Source organism: Papilio xuthus, unplaced genomic scaffold (assembly GCF_000836235.2).
Source record: "Papilio xuthus unplaced genomic scaffold, Pxut_1.1 DF826933.1, whole genome shotgun sequence".
NCBI classification, from domain to species: domain Eukaryota; kingdom Metazoa; phylum Arthropoda; class Insecta; order Lepidoptera; family Papilionidae; genus Papilio; species Papilio xuthus.
The window spans coordinates 849,018-872,493 of NW_013531716.1; the positions used below are offsets into that span (position 1 = coordinate 849,018).

General features: G+C 34.3%; 1 protein-coding gene and 1 long non-coding RNA gene across 4 annotated transcripts in view; both read right to left on the reverse strand.

Moving 5' to 3' along the window:
- Window positions 1-6,233, reverse strand: part of bnl (fibroblast growth factor branchless) — a 127,805-nt gene extending 121,572 nt beyond the window's left edge. For 2 of the 3 annotated variants that reach the window (XM_013318221.1, XM_013318220.1), the window contains exon 1: window positions 6,080-6,233. In XM_013318221.1, coding sequence (XP_013173675.1) covers window positions 6,080-6,158 — 79 coding nt within the window. In that variant the 5' untranslated portion in view covers window positions 6,159-6,233. Of the gene's footprint in view, window positions 1-6,075 lie in introns of all 3 variants that reach the window. The other variant, XM_013318222.1, reaches the window with a different exon arrangement.
- A 114-nt stretch (window positions 6,234-6,347) lies between these two features.
- LOC106121982 (uncharacterized) overlaps window positions 6,348-23,476 on the reverse strand; it is a 52,091-nt gene continuing 34,962 nt past the window's right edge. The window contains exon 3 of the long non-coding RNA XR_001228074.1: window positions 6,348-6,653. This is a non-coding gene — a long non-coding RNA (uncharacterized LOC106121982). The remainder of the gene's footprint in view (window positions 6,654-23,476) is intronic.

Here is a 23,476-nt window from a genome sequence, read left to right on the forward strand (position 1 = left end):
AGGCTCTGAGCTCATCAGTGAGGGCATACAGAGAGCTGATGATTGCATATAAGACCAGCGATTGCTCAGAGGAATCCTGGCATGTACCAATGTGTTTTTCGATTTACATATGTACATTTATCTGACGTTCTTACGGTGTAGGAAAACATCGTGATGGAACCTGCTTATATCTGAGAAGAAATTCAAAGATACATGTGAAGTGAATCCGTACTGAGGCAGCGTGTAACTTGGGGTAGTCTCCGATCCCCTCAGTGACAGCAGTATGAGCTGATGATAAATATTTCGAAACACCATTCTTTAAAGTGTCAAATAATATATTCAGTCAAGTATTTAGTAAATTCTACAATAACTGATTTAATCTGAGATCCGAAATTCGCTTATCTGTATACCTTCAATATAAAAACTATCTGTTGTCAGTATCATAGTATTTATGTACTCCTGTTCCATAATAAATCCGTCTGTGTCTTGATGCAGACCCCCGATTGCTATTTATAGGGGTTAATCTGACATCTGTAGTGTGGGTCGAACAATTGCAAGTCGCGACTTTCACACTCTTCGCATTTTAGGAACCTTTACCTCTGGTTACTGTGAATAATCGCACTCTAAGATCGTATACGTATATTACATCTTGACTTCAATACTTTTTTTACAACCAGATGACGCTACTGAATTTATGTTGTCTGTCAATATTTATTCTCTTACGCTAACGCCTACGTAATTGTTATATTATGTGGGAACATATTTTAAAATCTGTTGCATGGTCGCGAGGAATCCATAAACTACTGAATTTTATATGGTTTCCATGAAAGAAGTTATTCACGAAGAAGGTTTTAGTGTATAGTTTAGGTTTTATTTGAACTGGCTGAAATATTGCAAAAAAATAAAATGAAATTACTTAAGTCTGTGGAACTAATCTGCAACTCTACCCTGAGGTTTCATGTTAGTCGAAAGCTGTAATAACGAGTGAATTTTTGTCTTATCTTTGAAATAACAAGAATCCGATTAAAAAAAAAAAACAAACGATCTCCACAAAAATTCTCTTCTTCATTTTTTTACGTTTCCACGTGTATCTACTTCTAGTTCATTGACCTATAATTTAGTGTTAAGTCCCAGACTGCCGGGTGTTCCTAGTGCCAAGAAGTCGAAACGTGAGGATTATGACGCTACTAATAGAACAAAAATTACTTTTGTAATAAAGAGTTGACGATATCACGAGATTCATGATTCGCCTACACTTTCTTGCAGTGCTTCAGATTTTTACAAGAATATAAAAAAAAACGGATATTAAATCTAACCACACAGCTTGCCTTAGCAACGCTATTCCACCCATTTTATCTTTCTCGTAATTTATTTCAATTTCATTCTTAAAGCTTTTACTTTACCTATTGTTTGAGTAAACTATTCCTTCATAGCAAAGAAAGGTTTAACGGTATGTACTAGCTGTCGCCTGCAACTCCGTCCGCGTGACATTAAAAAATTAGTGCCTTATGCGTTCTTCTAGACTATGTTCTATTTGACGTACAAGTTTAATCGAGATTCCTTCACATCACAAACATTGGCATTTATAATATTTGTAAGATTTAATGTCAAATGCTAAAACAACATATAAAATTTCTTTTACAAAACTCTAAAGAAAGGTTTTAATCCACGTTATTTTTGATCTTGACCATCAAAGTCAATTTCGTAACCGTCTAACAATCATCTATAAACAAACGAAGCTAAGTACACCATTGTTAATATCGCAATCGATTCTCGTTACTGACCGTATCGATAAAATGCAATTAGATAACAAAAGCGTTGCCATCACAAGCCACGCCGCTGAGATATCAAACACAATAATTGATAGAATCAAAATCGAATTTAAGAATCGTAATCCAGTTATAGATATTAGCTGTATTTATACTAATTACTAATTGAACGTTTAGTTAAAACCGTTAATAACTGTGAACGGCGACTGTCGAAATGCTGGTCCAAATTACATAATTACATTCCCTAGACCAGGGATAACGAACCATTGGCAGGCGTGCCGTCAACGCTAGGCTACGGAAAGTGGAATACCTTGACTTCATGCAATGTTAAGAAAAATGGCACGATGAAAGGTTCACTATCCCTGGATGATTTTGGCAGTGTAAATTCACAGTCAGTACATTTGACAGAGTTTGTGTTAATGCTGTTAGCTTCCTAAAGACGTCGATAACCTAATATATCAGCACGTTTATTTAAAAAGGTTTCGGAACATTGTTCTTACCGTCTCACTCAGTAGTCAGTAGCTGGACTCTGAGTGTCGATTTAATTTAAAAAGACTACACTGAGGGATTGCAAGTCGACGCAACGTGGATAGGCCTCCCGCAAGATGGACCGATGAATTGGTCAAGGTTGCAAGTGTATCATCGTGGCGATCTTTAGGTGAAGCGTATAGAGCAGTGGGTGTCATTGGTTAACACAAAAAGAGTAATAGACTATGGCATTTTTCACTCTGTAATTTCGGAAAGTAAATTAAAGTTTACGGATCATAACTGGTTCAATTTTAACGATGAAATTACTACTGGGAAGTGCTGAGAGGTTTGTAATCACGAGTCTGAAATTACTCGCATTTAAAATACAGAGCGTGAGAATTATCGTAAATACAGGTGGTCAAAATCGACCTGATTAAAGAGCTAATGTACCATATCGTAGTCAAATTAAATAATCTGACTTTAGCAAAAATGATTGTGTTTACAAGTTTTTTTTTGTCTAATTACATAGTCGGATGCGATGTTTATATTGTATTGTATATTAAAACTAAACTGTTGAAGATTGTGACAAGGTTTAAAGACAAAATTACATGTCTTTTAACCTTTTTTGTTTGTTTTTTTTTGTGTTATTTTAGTTATGTTGTTTGTTACACAAATTATACATGTAATACGCGGGAGGTCTGTGTGCTAATCTTAAGGTACATGTAGGTGGTCATAAAAATTTTGATTAACATTGATACTCGCATTTAAATTAAACTGGATGTTAAACTCAGAGTTCTTCGAATTCGTACCACGGTTTGATTTTAATCTACCAAAGTTTCTGTTAGGGTTCCGTTTAATAAAACTTTGCATTAACTCTTATATTATAAAGATACATGAAGAGAAGAAATAAAGACTATCCTTTCATCTAAATTACATCGCAAACTTCAAGGATCTAAGGATACGAATTAGAAAAAAAAATTAACACGCCTATGTTTTTTTCCAGACTATTTTCTACATCTATGCCAAATTTTAGCGAAATCCATTGAACTGTTCTGGAGATACGTTCAAACAAACATCCATCCTTCTATTATATTATTATATATAGACATGATATTTATAATATTATAATAGTAAGATTAGATACCAACAGTATCCAGTTGATTGTCAAAAAAAATCCGACAGTCTTTTGTCAAAGTATAAAAAAAGTCTCGCAAACTTTACGTGTCCCTAAAACCCAACAGAATTTACCAACTGTGTACGTACTCTTTCGTACATTAAGAGGGCCATCAAAACCCTGTTTTACAACTTCTTAATTCCGCTCACCGGATAAAGATATCTAAACGTTTCTTAAATGTCAGATAAAATGGCTAACATTACAATATTATGGAAAACTAGAAAATGTATAGTATTAAAAAATATTCCTATTAAAAAATTCTAATATTTTCGACTTTGAAATAGTCTAGATTGATAGATAAAATCTAAGATAATCAGAAAGATTTCTACTTATTGGAACTAAATGAAAAGTCAAATTAAGCTATCCATATATAAAAGCGTAAAGCGGAGCGTCGGTTGCTCAGTGGTACTTGACTTGCAATCTGTAGGTCCTGGGTTCAAATCCCGCCATGTACCAATGTGTTTTTAGATTTCCGATTTACATATGTACATTTATCCAACGTTCTTACGATGAAGGAAAACAACGTGATGCAACCTGCACATATCTGAGAAGTAATTCAAAGATATGTGTGAAGTCAACCCGCACTTGGCCAGCGTGGTTGACTATGGCCTAATCATCCTTAACTTAGGGTAGGCTCCGAGCCCCTCGATGGGGACGTATAGTGAGCTGATGAAATATAAAGCCACATTGCAATTAAATTTTATAATGAGAAAATAGAATGAGAGATAAAAAAACAAATCAATTCTCTCAATAGGTTATTCAATGCTTAGAGGCATTCCACATTACAATCGTTATTTTATATCTAAATTTAATTTGAATATACTTAATAGATACATCAGAGGCAAAAAGCTTATTTCCATGACATGGAATTGGGCAGCGGTATGTTATAGTTCATATAAACCGATTGACTTATGTGACCCGGTGGACATAAATGAAAGTAAAATACAAAAACTCATTAGCGTCCCCCATTTTAAAGTGCCACAAGATACTAGTCGTACTGTAGCTGTATTTTTTGGCAATTTCAATGCCATGTAGGTTTTATATGTTTTGTGATAGAATTACCTGAAGAAAACCTCTCTTACCAGGTCTCATTTAGCTTTATATATATGCATAAAAAAATTAAAGTAATAATTACAAATTAATTCAATTATTATAATACTTGTATGGACTCCAGAAGAATAAAAGCCTCCTCCAACTTTAATTAATTGTATGGATATATATTAAAATAAATAAATACCGGGCCACATAAATTTGTCGGATTATACGATAGCAATCGAGTACGACCACCGCTGGTAATAGCCGGGGGCAGTCTATTGACTCATTATCACGATTTGACAGCTCATGGGAGCATCGCCCAACGAAATATGTAATTAGGGCCTAGATTAAGACCGTTTCGTATTGTTTGTGAGTGTTAAAATATCATTTAGATGTCTATTCTGTTTCGCTGTGTCTACTCTTTTGGATATCTGTAAACTATGATTTATGTTACTAACATAATTCGCGATACTGTGAACCAGTAATTAAGTGTAATTAGCGAATAAAGCCAATGTTGTATTCACATACTTTGTCTTACTTTAACCTGAAAGTTTGATCTAAAAGTACGCGTTCATAGTCCTTCGCCGGACGCATCGCACGTACGGTTCGCAACGGATTCTATTTTGCTTATGTTTTACATAGCGCTGAGTCCATTATCTGCCCAGCCCACATCGATAGACGGCATATATCAATAAGCAATCCGTTGCGGGTCGTGTGTGCGGTGCTGTTTACAACAGGAAAGTAAAGTGTGACAAATAAGCTACTTAGCGTAATCAAGGACGGTGTAAACACTCCCTTAGCTTGTTTTCAGTTGGCTAAAGTATAAGTAGTAGTAGTAGTACTGGTATAAGTATAAAATTGTCTCTTAATTCATAAAAACAGATTAAATAAATTTGTCAAAAGTCGAGCTGTTGTTAATCTGTGGCGGAATTAATAGAGCACAGATAAAACGATTAAGCGACGGTGTTCCGACACTAATCGGAAGAACGTCCCATTTAAAATATTACGAAATGTTACGCTTTTCCGTTGCCGTTAATTTGTGGGAATCTTCGTCAATAATTTTGACCTGAACCGATGTCTTTTCGTCTATGGAATTTATGAAAATTATTACCTGTCTTTAGTTATTAGAGTGTCTTAAGGTTGTAAAACTTCGGAAATACATTAAATTAAACTCTCAGAAGCTAATATAAATAACACAAATATCAATGTCACGTATCAAGGTCCGTGTGCGTTCGGACGCTTGCACAAGTCACGTCTAGATGTCGTCTACCACAAATAACCATCAATGTTATTAACGCTACATTAAGGCGTGTAAAAAAACATTCGCTAATTTTCCACGTGTTCTTAAATTAGGCAAAAAATGAAATAGAGCAGACATATGTCTTATTGACTAACTAGTTGTTTTATAATTACTAGAACAGTTGCTTAGAGATTAGTGATGCTTAATTTACACTAAAGTTTACCTTAGTGTAAATTAATGAATGTGGATTTAGCAGTTAGGCCACGACTTAGTCTTGTATGATTTACCTTGGGCAGTGTTACATGACTTCAAAATACTTCAAGATAAGTTAGTCCATTTTGAAAACAGTTTTTAACATTTTTAGCGTGAGTAAGAGAGTAAATGTGTATTGAAGCGTAGTACGCAATAACTTACTGTAAACGCCTTTGTCTTCTGTAGTACCGTTGACGGTGCCATCGGGCAACAGCTGGAGATATCGATTCTTGAGGAACATCTGTATGGTGCGCGAGGTGCCGGTGATGTGGCTGAGGTTGGCGGAGCGCTGCGCGCGCGGCTCGGCGGGGGCGGGCGCGGGGCCGGGCGCGGGGCCAGGCGCGGGCGCGGCGGCGCACGTCGCCAGCGCCAGCGCCGCCACCAGCAGCCGCAGGGGGCGCGTCCGCGAGCGCATGACGCGCCGCGCCCATGGCAGCCGCGCGGGCGCCGTCACTGCTCAGCGCCCCGCGAGGCCCGCATTCTCGCCGCCACGCATGCACTTCGACACGCGCTTTATACGGCACGGGCCTTACGCAGTCCCTTGCCGCACGCCCCTTTCGCACATCATAAGTCTCATAAGAATCACTCAATCACTGCCAGATATCGATCCAAGGCCGCGCACGTGAGGCATGTTAGACGTATTGCACCATGCGAGTTAGATTTGCGACAGCCTCGCGTATCTCGGCTTACTGTTAGCCGCAAACGAACTGAGGTTGCGCCGGCGCCGTCTCACGCTCTGCAACAAACAATTGGTTTCATGTTAATAATAGAATAGAATATCGATTCGCAAAATGTTTAGATTGGAAACCGATAGGGCTGCGAGTAGGTGTCGCATTGCAATCACAATCGATAATTGGACACAAAGATATAGTTTCGAAACATATTTGCAACACTTTGTAGGCGGGGAAATAATAGCAAAAGTATGAATGATAATAAATGCCATTTATCATCTGGAAAAAGTCTAAGCAAATTATCCCCACAACGAATATAAAAACTCGTTCTTTAGCACAACGCAAGTGACGTTAAAAACAAAGACAATCATAGAGATAAAGACTAAAGAGTAAAGAATTCATTAATTTAGTCATCTAACCAAACGCTTCGTTGACAAAATACTCGACTAATAACACGACATAAACTTAGTTGACAAAGCTGTATTTACGATAATGAATTACTCATTTTATTACGTTTATCTACAAATGAAGTAGACATTAGACGTAATAGAATTGAATACTTCACTACAGCTCGATAATTATTTGAAACATGAGAATAATCATTGGACATTAATCATATATACAGCACAGATAAAAGAGAAAAAAATACACACAGCATAGATTCAAAAGTGGTAGAGCCCGCTTTAACATCTTCGCACGAATCGGCCCGGCTCGCCCGGTGAAATACCACGACCTCACAGAAGACAGGCGTCAAGTGGAAGCAATTCCGCGTTTCCTCTGATGAGTGTGCGTCCCGGAGGCCTAATTTAGTCTTCTTTCCCTTCCCACCCTTTATCTTATAAGGAAAGGATGGGAAGTGGAAGTGGACTTTCCGGATGAGAGGATGCATGGTAGGGGAAAATATTTTCTTTCTGTGCATCCTCTCCTCCGTCGATAAAAAGTAGGCAACGCATATGCAATTGCGTATGTCTATGGGCAACGGTCACTTCGTTATTTCAGCGATTTCAGGTGCCCGCTCGCTCGTTTGCCACCTTATGATATAAAAAAATTATAACGAAAAATGAAAGAAAAGTGTGGCAAAAGGACCCAGCGTATGCAGGGACAGCCTAAAAAGTCTTTGCGCTGGTATTCAGTCGGCTCCTTCAATGTTATTCATATCTATGTCAGTCCCTGGTTCTTGTAACCGTTATTTGTGACAAAACTATTAAAATGGTATGTTAATAATAAAATTAAAGACAGTACTTTTGTGTTTGCATTTCCAAAATGCTTTTATCGTTTGAGTAAACAGACGAGAGACGAAGGGTTTGCTTTACATTCGGGTCACGGTAGACAACTTTATAATTGATTGTGTAAACTGTAAAATAACACGTAATACTATACTGACTTGCCGATACAAGACAACATGGACAAGCTTTATCAAAGAAGAAAAATGAAATTTAGGGAAAGCTTTGCAAATGGGATTTTTTTCTGGTGAAAAGTGGAACAAGTTAGTGTGTGAGAGGCTTCCAAAAGTAAAGTGAATCTCTACTCTCTACCTCTACATTTTAGTACCTACTGTTAGGAAGAAAATCCGACAGTTTGCCGGTGTACTGGCGCAACACTAGCCTTACTAAAATGTCGACGTTTATGTCCCCTCACTAATCTGACACTTAACTTGGTAATGAAAGCGCGTCATTCGCTTCAAAGGATTCTTACTAATAATGTCTAAAAGTACTAATGCCTACCTTACGATCACCAAGTTAAACGCTAGATTAGTCATCCAAAAAATAGGTAACTTAAATGAAATTATTAAACCAGATTAGACCAGATTTATTCCTTTGATTATTTATTTAAAAATAAATAGTTAACACAATTAATCTTAAGATATAGTTTTGCTGCAGACGTATAAGAAAACTGTTGCCCACAACTTTGTCTGTGCGGTATTAAACAAACTTAATTAGTAGCCTATTTTCCAGACTATGTTTTACATCTATGCCAAATTTCAGTAAGATCCATACATCTGTTTAGGATACATTCAAATATCAATCCTTCCATATCCAATCCCTTAAAAATTGGTAAGTACATCAATTTTATTGTGGTTCTATTGTCAGTGCTATTAAAATTCTTTATAGTATTCTATTTGACCTTTGGCTATGATCATTTTAATTTGTAAGGTGAATAGTTTGTTACTGGATAAACATGAAGCATTTGATTTACTTATCTCCCAAACAGCGTGACCTCAACAAATTGATATGTCATTTTGTTGTGTACAATTTTGTATAGAATTTTATAATGGTGATGTCAAACTGGTTAGATTTAATAGCTTTGCTAGTTTCACACTAGGGTGAAGTGCAATAGAGCAGTAGGATAGTAAACTTGTAAATAAACTAATTAACAAGTCAAAATAATAATAACAATAATGTAAAATCTTTATGTCTGTTTAATTATAATCTAAGCTCTTTTACAAATTATCCCTGTATCAAAGCAGCCAATGACTTCCCTTACATGTTAAAATGACAATCAACTTTCAATATTTCACGTGTATGTCACTTATTTATTTATATAATAGCTGTCGCACTCGACTCCGTTTGCGCGTAATTGAAAAAAAAATTAATTAGTAAACTTTCAGTTCCTCCAGACTATGTTCTACATCTGTTCCAAATTTCATCGAGATCTGTTCTGCCGTTCTTGAGATACCTTCAAACAAACATCCATTCATCTAAACATTCGCATTTATAATATTAGTAAGATATTTCTGCACGAACTCTACGTCTGCCTACGTACTCTTTAAGTAAATTGATGTATGAACAATAGCAGTACTGAACTGTCCTACTGGTCTACCTCACTGTTTCACCCTAGTGTGAAACTAGCATAAGGCCGTCGAGTTCAAAGGGCAGGGATCATAAGTCTTACGTTTACTTTAAACTTAAAATATGTTGCGTGTTTTAGAAAAATTAGCTGGTACGCTGTAATATTTTTATTATTTCGTATGCTATCTGTTATTGAGTGCTTTGATTTTTAACTGCTTGTTCTTTTTTTAAAACATAATGATAACAAATCTGAAGAAAAGTTCTCGTAGAAATCTTACTAATATTGTAAACACGAATGTTGGGATGGATGGATATTTGTTAAAAGGTATCTCCAGAACGACTGCATGGATCGCTGAAAGGCCTGGAAGAACACATACGCTACTAGTTAATTTTTATTTTTATTCCGCACGGACGTAGTCGAGGGCGATAGTTAGTGTAATATAAATAAAATAACTGACCAAAATAACCAGACAACTCAATCAAATAAATTCCGTAGTAACTAATAAATCAAACAACATTAAAATAAATATATAAATACAGTAGTTCTGTAATGTTTATGAATGTAGTAACACCGTTACAACATAAAAAGAAACAATTTTTAGTTTCGCGGCCAGTGTTAAGACCAAATAAAGCCGAAGTCAAACATTAGTTTGTGCTATACGATTATGCACCTTATTGCATTACAACAAAGACGTAAATGTTTAAATAAGATGAACTCTTAAATAAACTGTGAACAGATAGGAAACTTGAGTGTAGCTGTGAAACGGCTACTATTTTAATAAAATGGAATGAACTCCAACTTCGAAATTTAAATTTCGATTTATTTTTTATTTTATTTTTTTAACACTTCAAGGCGGTTCAAGAATGTACTTAATAATAACCAAAAAGTTTAAATAAAAAATAAAATACAACGGGAACTTATTATTTCATCTGCTAATCTTATTACTACTAATATTATAAATGCGAAGATTTAGATGTATGTTTGCTAGCAGGTATGTTCAGAACGGACCAACGGATCTTGATGAAATTTGGCACAGATATAGAACATAGTCTAGAAGAAAATATAGTCTATTTATTAAGTTTTTTAATTCCGCGCTGACAGACACGGGCGACCGCTAGTAAATACTAAATTGATTTTAAAAAAGTTTGTCTATCAACAAACTAAAGCTATTATTTTTATTTGTCTACAACATAGATATAGATTGGTATATGTCATAATAATTTCACTTAAAATAACTGATATTTATCTACTTTTTTAATGCAAAAAGAACATAAACATACCTTTTGATGCATCATAAAATAATATAAAAGCTTTGGTATAAAGTACTCAGACAGATTTCGTAACCGAAATAGGATTATAAGTATTGGTCGCACGATAACGCAAAGCGTTATTTAGGCCACTGTCAGACTATCTTTAACTGCTAGAAACAAATCGATTAAGCCACTGTAAGTGTGTGAAGTGTTATTAACAATTTCTTTTATGGCAGCCGAAAGTACGGTCAGCAATTGATTTGATGTAACGATGTTTTTAAAATTTATTAACTCCAAATAGTATGGTTCAATATGTAGGTAGTTAAAATTGGTTTAAAGACTTATAAATATATTTATTCTGACTTTACAAATTATATACAAAAATGTTTAGTTTTATAGACGTCATAATCTTATTAATATTATAAATGCGAATGTTTAGATGGATGTTTGTTTGAAGGTATCTCCGGAACGACTTAACAGATCTTGATGAAATTTGGCAAAGATGTATAACATAGTCTGGAAGAACACATAGGCTAAAATTATAATAAACAAAAAAATAAAGTTAAACCTTTCCAAAAAAAAATTAAGATGTCTGGAAAAAATTAAATAAAAAAAACTGTTATTGCAGATCGTACTTCTATAGTATATCACAACTTCAATTAAGAATATAATGAAGGCAAAGTGTTAAACAAGCGTCATATCATTCAAAACGTAGAGGCTTTCGTAGAAGCGACGGCTCGTTAATTTGTATTTGAAAATGCGAACAATTCTGACACCTGATGATAGATACAGTCGAAGACGTTCGCGGTGTCCCACTTTAAAAAACGATAATTCAATGAATATTTTATACGCCTTAAAGGTATATGTGCTTAAAATAACGTATTTTACACTTTAAAATATTGAGGGTACAAGTGTCTGTGGCTCAGAAGTTAAGCGTTGTAATCTGTAAATCTTGGTTGCCGTCACCGTATCTGACGACAACAGAACAGTTAATAGCATAGTTACTAACTCTATCCAAATATTAATAGCATCCTAATTGTTTATATTCAACAAGACGCGATGTTTAACATAGTTGCGAGATGCAAGGAATTCTGTAAGTGTAACACCGCGAGCGAAGGCGACTGTACACTTCAATAAAGACGCTAATTATTATATTATTGCGTACGCGTTAAGAAATACCGCAGAGCTTCTTAGGTAATGAAATTTTACGAACACGTTAATGGTATAATAAAACTATAATATTGCTAAAGATTTATTACGTAAATTTAACAAGAAAATCTTCATCAGCCTGTTGTCGACAACCACTGGAAGGTGGCACAGAATGAAAGTAAATCAACAGGAAAAAATCATCTTAAAGCCAAATTATTGATAATTGTATCAATCCAGTACTCTTTTGTCCGTAAAGTCTCTTTCCCGATTAAAATAAAATTGTTTGAAACCAAACCTGTAAATATATGGTTTCTAAAGTTGGGTCTAATTACTAGATATTTAATTTCATTATTTTTCATTATCAGCTCACTGTATACGTCCCCACCGAGAGGCTCGGAGCCTACCCTAAGCTAAGGGTGATTAGGCCATAGTCAACCACGCTGGCCAAGTGCGGGTTGACTTCACACATATCTTTGAATTTCTTCTCAGATATGTGCAGGTTGCATCACAATGTTTTCCTTCACCGTAAGAACGTCGGATAAATTATATTTAAATCGGAAATCGAAAAACTCATTCGTACATGACGGGATCCGAACCCAGGACCTGCAGATTACAAGTCAAGTGCTTGAACACTGAGCCACCGAGATATTTAATTTAGTGCTGTTGTATATATTCAGCAACTTCCTGTCGCCCGCGTATCCGTCCGCGCAGTATTTTAAAAAACATAATTAGTAGCCTTTGTGTTCTTCCAGACTATGTTCTATATGTATGCCAAAATTCATCAAGATCTGTACCGTTCTGGAGTTACCTTTAAACAAACATCCATCCATCCAAAACATTTGTATTTAAAATATTAGTATGATATTGGTTAATAAAACATTTCAACAAAGAATACGTCAATATACAATTAACGTTTTAAAGTCCAATCACCAGATTCTCAATATTTTTTACATATTTATCCTCTTGATTGGTTCTTTAGTAAAAAAACATTATTAAAAAGATAAACAAGCACAGATAATAAACAATAAGAACGTCATTATAATGCATATCTTCTCTGTTTCCATTTCAATTATAAAGGTAAAGGTCAATTGAATATTTCACGCGATTACACAGTTCTTTATAGATAAAGTGCAGTTTTTTCTTCATCTTTTATTTTAATACTAAAATACGATTCAAATATACGACTTCGTAACAAATATGAAACCGTGAAATTATCATTTCCCTAATTTTGTTTTGATTAATAGAAAATAATACATGTAGACTACTAAATAAACTCTAAACTTAGTACTGATATTATAAATGCGAATGTTTAGATGTATGGATGTATGTTTGAAGTTATCTCTAGAATATCTCTAGAAAACGGATCTCGATGAAATTTGGCATACATATAGAGCATAGTCTGGAAAAATACGTAGGCTATTAACTATGTTTATTTTTAATTCCGCGCGGACGGAGTCGCGGGCGACAGCTAGTGCTAAATACAATAAAGATCTTAATTATAATACAATGAAACTTTTCATAAATAGCTAATGCTATTGTTGCGTATATTCGATTTATTTTAAGAACCACAGATGAAATATGGAACGGAATAAACCATACATTCAATCTGTCAGCAACCGTTGATACGAAGAAAGCAATTTCGGTAGAGTTCAAAACGTATCTGGCAATAAAATGAAATAGAAATAAAATAAACTTTATGATGACAAGGTATCAATAAACAGCTGTCAAATGAGTATTTAAAGAATTTTAGCGGGAAACCATAGATATTTCTAGTTCCGTATATTTTTTTTATTTAAAAGTGTACAAGGCCAGTGTTTTCTTTTTAAAGTATTTTTTAATTTTTATTTTTATGATTTATCACAAATTTCACATTAATTTACTTTTATGAAGAACTTAATTCATAATAATTTAACCACAATTAAATTTAACGTAATATTTGTCAAATACAAGTTTTTTTACGACTTTGTAGTACAGTAATAAAGTTTTTTTTTTATAACATGTGTAAAAAATAAAATTATTTATTATTAAAAATAAATAAATTACTAGGAAATCAAAGTGTTAAAGTTAAGGAAGACATTTATCTTAGAGATAAAGCTGGCCATAGACGACTCAATAAAATGCCGGTAAGAATTGTCCTTAAATTATAATTAACATCTTGAAAAATTAGGCAACTAATAGCTATGTTCACGCTATAAATTTATATAAATGGTTTAAAATGTCATGTCTTTGAGCTTGTAAATGATTATTAGTTTAACGAAAATAAATTTTAAAGAGCATTAAAAGTTAAAAATATATTTTCCATAGTAGGTATGTGCCTTTTAACACATTGGTTTTACATCTTAAAATCTTACTAATATGCGATGCGAATGTTTAGATGGATGTTTGTTTGTAGATATCTCCAGAACGGCTCAATGGATCTGGCTGAAATTTTGTATATATATAGAACATAACCTGAAAAATCACATAGGCTACTAAGTTTTTTTTTAATTCTTTGCGGACGGAATCGCAGACGACAGTAAGTGTCATATAAATGCCAAAGTTTTAAATTTTTTTTTCTAAATTCACGAGCGACTATGAGATAAAGTTAATGGTAATAATTATGAAATGTTAAATAAAGAATTCAAAATCTTAGTAAACTAAGATATCTCGTATACATTAGATATTGCAAAAACTACATAGATGTCACCTAATCTTGTTCCCGCCATTTAATATTCAAACAAGTCTGTTGCGTGCGAAGTAATTAAATTTGTAAACACATGAAATTAACATAAATGCTTCTAATATACTTCAAATATGAATTAAATAGCTGATAAAATCAACGTCTGGACGTTGTCTGACTGAAACTTGATATTTTAATATTTGCAATTCAAATATTTAAGCTGTTTTTATTCATTGTCAATGACATAATTGAAAGTAGCGGCGATTTCATATTATCTCTATGATATGGTGTTACTTTGATCGTGTATTTCCAAAATATTAGCACAATATGTAAAGAATTTTTGAATAGAATAATATTAAAATTGGTAGACTACGCAGAATTATCTATGTCCACACAGAGTGACTTCTGGAAGTATAGTTTAACAGTGGTAGAGCCCGCTTTAACATCTTCGCACGAATCGGCCTGGCTCGCCCGTTGAAATACCACGACCACACAGAAGACAGGCGTGAAGTGGAAGCAATTCCGCGTTTCGTCTGATGAGTGTGCGTCCCGGAGGCCAAAATTAGTCCTCTTTACCTTCCCACCCTTTTTCTTATAAGGAAAGGATGGGAAGTGGAAGTGGACTTTCCGGATGAGAGGATGCATGGAAAGGGAAAATATTTTCTTTCTGTGCATCCTCTTCTCTGTCGATTAAAGGTAGGCAACGCACATGCAATAGCGTATGTCTATGGGCACCGGTCACTTCGCTGTTTTAGCGATTTCCGGTGGCCGCTCGCTCGTTTGCCACCTTGTTAAAAAGTGGAAGTTTCTGCATGTACCTTATAAGGACGGGGAAAATATTCTCCTTCTTTGCCGTACTATGTCAATTAAAAGGAGACTACGTATCTGCAATTAGAGATGGCTATATGCAACGGTCATTTCGGGAATTTAGCGAATTCGTTTGGTCAAAGACTTTGCCATCTCAAAAGTAGAATTAATATTGATTTTGTACTAATTTAAAAGATAACAAAAATACTTATAAAAGTAAATATGACCATTTTATGTTTCTTTTTAAATATTTAGACAAAATGGCTATCAAAAAACATAACCTTTAACCAATAACGTAGAAAATATCATAAAATTTAATATAATTTAAACAAAAGAACAATTTTAAAGAATGCTTACTCATTACAGATGAGTACAAGAGCAGTTTAAAGTTTGAACAGTTGCTTAATTTCGTTTAAACATCTTAAAACAGCAAGAGGTCGAAAATACGAATGTAAAGAATGTTGATTAAGACTGGATTTATAAATAAACTCTTGTAAAAATACGCCAATATGTTAATTTATTCTTATTTATGGTAAACGTGTTATTCTTTTTATATTTATGGTAAATGAAACGTATAGATTATGCACGATTTATATGTTGCGTGTTTTATACACATAGTTTTAAAATTAGTTAATAAAGATAAGAGATAAAAGCGTTTATGACTGTTCATGAGGTAGGTAGAGATTACAAATTGTCTTCTTACGTAGATCAATCGGTCTATAACATTCATTCCAACATACCAGACCTACTGTTTGATTGGAAGAAAATCGATTAACTAAACCATCTTACTATTATTATAAATGCGAATGTTTGGATGTTTGTTTGTTTGAAGATATCTCCCGAACGGCTTCATAAATCTCGCTTAAATTTGAACATAATGTGGAAGAAGACAAAGGCTACTAATTAAGTTTTTTTTTAAATCCCGCGCCGACTGACTGCTAGTTTTTCTATAATTTAAGCTGGCAACAAAGTATTTTTTTAGATGTAGATCTTCCAAATAATCGCAACACAATACTTTTTCCTGCTAACGCCATCTAGTGGATTTATGCAACATTAATTCTCATTTAAATGTCAAAATGTTGTTAACCGTGGAACAAGTTATATCATGGTCAGTCTACGGTAGATTGCAGTTGACGGATTCTTGAACTCAATCCAATTGGGCCATAACTACTGCACATTTAACATATAAAATATAGCAACTAATAAATACAAACGCTATTCTATTCCTAAGCGAAATTTAAAGGAATTTTCTTTGCTGTCTTTTTTTATTTGTATGCTTGTTTCTTTACCAATCTTACTAATATAATAAATGCGAATGTTTCAATGGATATTTATTAGAATGTATCTTCAAAATGGTTCTCGTTGAAATTTAACATAAACTAATTGTCGCCCGCGACTTCGTCCCCGTGGATATATGAAAAAACTTAATTAGTGTAGCCTATGTATTCTTTCAGACTATGTTCTATGCGCATACTAAATTTAATCGAGATCCGTTCAGCCGTTCTCGAGATATCTTCAAACACCCATCTATCCATCCACATGACATCCATCTAAACACTCGCATTAACAATATTAGTAAGGTAAATAAAAAGCAGCTCTTCAAGGCATAAATTCCAAAAAAAAAGAATAAATAGTATCCTATGTCCGTCTCCTGGCTCTAAGCTACCTCCTCGCCAATTTTCAGCCATATCGGTAAAGCAGTTCTTGAGCTATAAATAGTGTAACTAACACGACTTTCTTTTATACATATAGATATAGATGCAGAACATAGTCAGAATGAATACATAGGTAACAAATTAGTTTTTTTTTTTAATTCCGCACGGATGGTTTCGTTGGCTACCGCTAATATAATATGAAAGGAAGTCCTTGACTATTTACTAAGTAAATTCATGTCTTAGTAATCATTACGTTATTGTAAACTTCCTACAAAGAAGTAAAGTCAGACGACAATTCGATTCTAACTTGAAAAGCCTTTTAAGACAAATTTATTAGGGTGGTTGTTGTTGGGACAACTTCATTTAACGCCGATTTACGATCTTGCCACCTTTTCTGTTGTGTCAATGACTAAAGAAGTACAATTTTAATATACCAAAGCTAGGGTTTTTAGTGTTATAAAGAAATTTTAAAAGGTAATACATAACTCATTTTGATAATTGTATATCGTTAGAAAAATGTCAAATGACATATCACAATTTAAAAAATATATTTCGATTATATTTCCCCTCCATATCTTGATTTGTAATTTCTTTTTCACCTCCTCCTTTCTCCTATAGTTTCATCCTTTTCCTCCTTCTATATAAAATATCATAACTAACTAAACAAAACAATTTCCCTTTTATTAATTAAAAAAAACCAAGAATCATTTTTATCACTTCATCTTTATCTCCGTTTTCGTAATTTCTTCACCTCCTCCTATCACATATATGTATTCTTTTATCCCTTTTGTATAAAATATTTTGTATAATTTCCCTTTTAATAATTTAAAAAACGAAAGTCGTTAACTTTCTCTCAACATTCAATTTAAATGATCACCCTAAAGTTTTATCTCATTCAAAATCTGGCGGGAAGTTTTTTGAATATGGATGGAATACATCACATCAAATAAGGTTAATGTTCAGTTGAAATCACTGATTTCGACAACGATGTGTATTCCATGAAAAGATTTTCCCATGTTTAGTTATCTCCAGGCTTGTAAGAGTCGATTAAATCATTAGTTAAGAAAAACCTTGGCGTGTTCGAATCCGTTATTTATCAATCTCTTATCTATAATATACATAATTGGACGTCTGGCCGTCTGTTACAGTTCAAATACCGTTGCCTATATCTTAAAAGATACGGAGATACGATTTAGTTATGTAATGAGTTGTACTCCATTTTTGGTTTACCTTGGAAACTTCGCCTTAAGTTAAAAGTGTTTGGGTCTTGGTACTAAATTGTTTCATAGCAATAATACTAATGAAAATTGCTAAAATAATTAGATTTAGCATAGTCGTATCGATGAATGGACTGATAGCGAAGAGCTTCGACCAAACTCTCAAAAAGCTTTCGCTAAACAGCTAGATTAAGGGCCCGATACAATAGGTATTCTAGAAACCGTGCGCGTGATGAAGGTTCCTGTCTCTGCAGCGCTGACCGCTGTTTGCTTGAGTCATGGGATTCCGTAGCCGGTGGTGCTCGATAGTCGAAGTTATTCGTAAAACAAGAAAAGACACTAAACGATAATAGTGCATCGCTCTTGGAATAAAACAAAATGAACAATGATATGTTGGTACTGTTCGATCGCATTGAATGAATGAAAACAGTTTAGGAACGAACGAAAAAGGAATGGAAAGTGGGTAATTGATTGGCACTGACAGGGGTCAACTGAGGTGTACTGAAGAGTTAAAAGGAAATAGATTGAGTTTAACGTACGCGGAAGTATGTAATCCATCAGGGATTAATGTGTGACTTCTATTAGTCTATTTACTTTGTAAAAGACTAACTCTAATAGAAGAATAATCAATCTATTAAGCTATATAGCTAGTCAAAGCTAAAGTTAATATTTACAATTTATACTATTATACATGTACTAGCGGACCCGACAGACATTGTCCTGTCTACACGTCTTTAATTTGAATAAATTAATATGAAGTTAATATTTGATGAAAATTGTGAATCTAAACCATTCCCAGATCCCCTTGAACACACACAAATTTCATCAAAATCGGTCCAGTCGTTTGAGAGAAGTTCAGTGACATACACACTCGCAGAAGAATTATATATATATAAAGATATATATATAGTAATGCAATCTAAACCCTAATATAGAACATTTGTATGTTAAATAAAAGCATATGTACGTTTCTTATGCTAGAGGATGTTCCAAAAATGAAATGTATTTGTAAAACAATTTTTTTCGACATTCAATAGGTAAAGAGCAGGAATATGTAGCTAATTTTTGGAATAACCAAAATATAGAGCTATAAATATTGTTCCTACAGCGTAGTTTAGAGTTCTCTATTATTAGTTCTCTTTAAAAAAGATTGAAGTAAATTAAAAAAGAGAGAACATGCCATCCACCTACACGAGTCAAATTCTACACTCGTGACATCGCAAACGAGTAACCAAACCTAGATTCTTTTAAAAAACGATTCATTGCGTTTCGTACGATAACAAAACTGTTAGGTCATTGAACCCGTGACGTAACGTCCGAAATAACTACAAACCCAGCAATTAGGAAGACGGGAATACGTCGCTGTGGCACTTTTTAGTCGGCGAACTTTTGGCAGCTTCCACGGCTCGGTTATAGACATGTAGGAGGAAAGCTTTTGATCTCTATCGGCGTTAGCTTCCCGTAATCGGAGAGTATGTTAATATTTTTTCTAGGAATCTATTATGACATCTCATTAACGAAATAACAACTATTATAAATTATAACTAAAGGGTGAAAAAACTAAGGAGTAATTTTAATTAACCACCACATTGAAATTTTAAATTATAATCTGTGTACTTTTTATTTGAAAATGAAAGAAAAAGAATAAAATAGCTTATGGAAATATTCAATTATAAAAGACAATGTGTTAACTTATTTTTGCTAATATTATTTTGTTTAATACTGTTAAAAACTATGTCATGTAACTATGACTTAAGATAAGTATTTAGTAATTAGTAACAAACGAATGACGAATTAATTTTTTAAATTGTTTGATAACGCGATTAGAAAATATTTGTTTTGTTGTATAATGCTATGATGTTTACGCCATATATTCAAATCATCATCATCATCAGCTCACTATGCGTCCCCACCGAGGGGCTCGGAGCCTACCCTAAGTTAAGGGTGATTAGGCCATAGTCAACCACGCTGGCCAAGTGCGGGTTGTTTGACTTCACACATATCTTTGAATTTCTTCTCAGATATGTGCAGGTTGCATCACGATGTTTTCCTTCACCGTAAGAACGTCGAATAAAACTACATTATGTAAATAGGAAATCGAAAAACACATTGGTACATGGCGGGATTCGAACCCAGGACCTGCAGATTGCAAGTCAAGTGCTTGGCCACTGAGCCACCGACGTCCCATAACTAATAGCCATATTTAAATCAAATTTAATAAAAGCATATAAACGATTTGAATATTTATGAGGCCATATAATACTTATACAATAGTGGAAATGGACCTTAAAATATGACGTCACATGCGTAAAGTGCATTCACAAATATACGACTGCGGCTAACGTTACGAAATCCCGCGTTGTTGCATCGTTAAAAAACAGGTTGGAGATGCAAATAACCGAATGTTATGCTTGTTTCACACGAAGGCGGAACAGTGAGGTAGAGTAGTAGACAGTGCAGTACTGCCATTATCAAACAACACACGCGGAAACAGTCACATAGACAATGTAACATTCGAATTAGCAAAAAAATAAAAAAATGAAGGCACATGACTAAAATATGACGTCATTTCCATAAGTTTCTGTTTATTCTATTGGTCGTTTTCGACAATATATTACTACTATCCTGCTCTCGTGTGAAACTAGCATTGGTCCCAAATTGAGAGGCGGTAGTGACATCTGACAATGCATAACTCCGGTCTGCCAGGGACGGATTTAGCTGCGATATTTTGCGGCCGCATCTACAATCGCCCCAAAGTCCCGAACTCTTCCTAATACGTAGGGTCACCAGGTTAATACTCAAATCAGGACAGGAGATTTCCACGGATGTTATACCTATCAATCGGCCCAATGTAAACCTATTGGGCCGATTAGTTATGTCAGTATCTATTGGAAAATTTCGCCTATTCATTAATTTAACACAATTGCTAGAATTGATCCAATAAACTGAATTCGCAATCGAATTGAAACAGACCACAAACTGTTGTAACGATACAAGATGATGTCACTTTGTCAATTGTTTTAGCGACACTTTTTTTTAAATTAATTGCGGTTTATAGGTTTATTGCACCAGTTATTAGATGGCACGTTAGAATTTCAGAGCAATTGAATGTTGTCTGATGTCGCCGCTAGCGCTGATTGAAGCTAAATTGTTACGAATTTGTCTCTACTCTACTACCGGGGTGCAAGAAGGTTACATTGTGCATGTCACCGGCAAATCGTATACCCCTCCCATTTGTAATTAGACCTGTTAAATCGTAATAGTTGCCAAATCGTATCGAACTGTAATCTAAAATTATTTCGATTGATCTGTGTTTAGATTTCCGAATTTCATATGTGCATTTATCCCATGTTCTTATGTAGAAAAACATCATAATGCAACTTGGACATATCTGCAAAGAAATCCAAAGATATGTGTGAAGTCAACCCGCACTGGGCCAGCGTGTTTGTATATTTACAAGTCTCCCCAAACTAACATCCATCAATAATTCATCTAAACATTCGCAATTATAATATTAGTAAGATTCAACTTGCATATTTGTCTCTTTGTCGCGGCAAAGTACAAAAGGGTGTACACGATTTGACGGTAACATGTCATTTGATAAGAATGAGCTGTTTGTACGGCGAAGATGAGTTGTGTGGATGTGTCGGATCACAGATTAATCAGGATTGACTAATCCAGGCGATGAAGTCACAGTCTAAGCGTTGTTATTAATATTAGAGCTAGTACGTGTCTTAAATGACGAACTATTAACAGCTGCTGATATGGCTTTTAAGTAGGATACTAATTGCCATACTCAGACTTATTTAGCAGTTATTTCAACAGTTCCTTAGTGAAGATTGCAACTTACTTAAACTACACTAAAGGGGTTCCATAGTGACAACACTACGACTTAGGGTTTTTCGAGAAGCGAGCGTATCAACAACTCAAAGGCCGGTAACGCATCTGCGATTCCTCTGATCTTGCAGATGTCCATGGACGTCGATGAACACCTCGGTGTTCCCTCTGCTCGTTTGCCCCCTACTCTTATAAACATAATTACTAAAAAAAAGTTTTGAGTTCTTGAATTACTAGATTATTCTTACTTAGTCTGTGCAGAATTAAAAATTCTAGTAATTTATATAGCTTTTTTTACTTAGAACTAACGTAGCTTTACAATGGCAAAAGGATTTTTGAATTAGCCACAGTAGTTTTTGAGTTTATACGTTACATACAAAATATTTTTTTTGTAGTATAAGTCTAGATTATCATTATCTTATTTTATAGATAAACTATGTAATAATTAAACGGAAAATCATTTGAGTTAATTTAAGTTTAAACTGAAATTGAATCTTTGACAAGTCTTGTAAGTTTCTAGGAAACTTGTCGGGGAATGATAAATGTACTATAAACGTCTTCAGTGAGAAAGGGCCACTTTCATCTCAAACAGATGGGTTACAAGTTTGTGTAAAACTGTAATTAATTAGATTTAACTCATAGGTTCAAGAAAAATGTTACTAATATTATGAATGCAAATGTATGGATGTGTGAATAGATATGAATGTTTGTTAAAAGGTATCTTCAGAATGGTTGCATGGATCTTGCTAAAATTTGGCATACATATAGAACAGAGCCTGGAAGAACACATCGGTTACTAATTTAGTTCTTTTATAGTACTGCGTGGACGGAATCGTGGGGAAAGCTAGTTACATATATGTTTATACGATGTTTATACTAGAAAATAAAGCTGTCGCCCGCGACTCCGTCCGCGCGGGATTAAAAATAGATATTGGCCGTTTCAATATACAATATGCTCACAAAATTTCATGAGAATCGGTCAAGAAGTTTCGGAGGAGTATGGGAACGAAAATTGTGACACGAGAATTTTAAATATAATTTGTAGTAATTCTAAAATATCAGAATTATCTTTTTTAAAAGATTCATTTTCTGTAATTATTTTCGTTAACCTGCAATCAGACAAGTCTAATTAACTTTTATTTAACTCTCGTTTGTAAATAAAATATGTCAGCTATAATTATTGAACCAAATAACTTTTAAAGATTAACTATCGTTTTTTTATAAAATTAAAGTTAAAGTTGATATATTCGTAGTACGTTGATTATAATTTGCAATAAGCAATATTTTGAAGAGTCGTTAAAAGGTGCGTCGGTGGCTCAGTGGTCAAGCACTTGACTTGTAATCTCCAGGTCTTGGGTTCGAATCCCGCCATGTACCAATGTGTTTTCCATTTCCGATTTACATATGTACATTTATCCGACGTTCTTACCGTGAAGGAAATCATCTTGATGCAACCTGCACATATCTGAGAAGAAATTCAAAGATATGTGTGAAGTCAACCAACCCGCACTTGGCCAGCGTGGT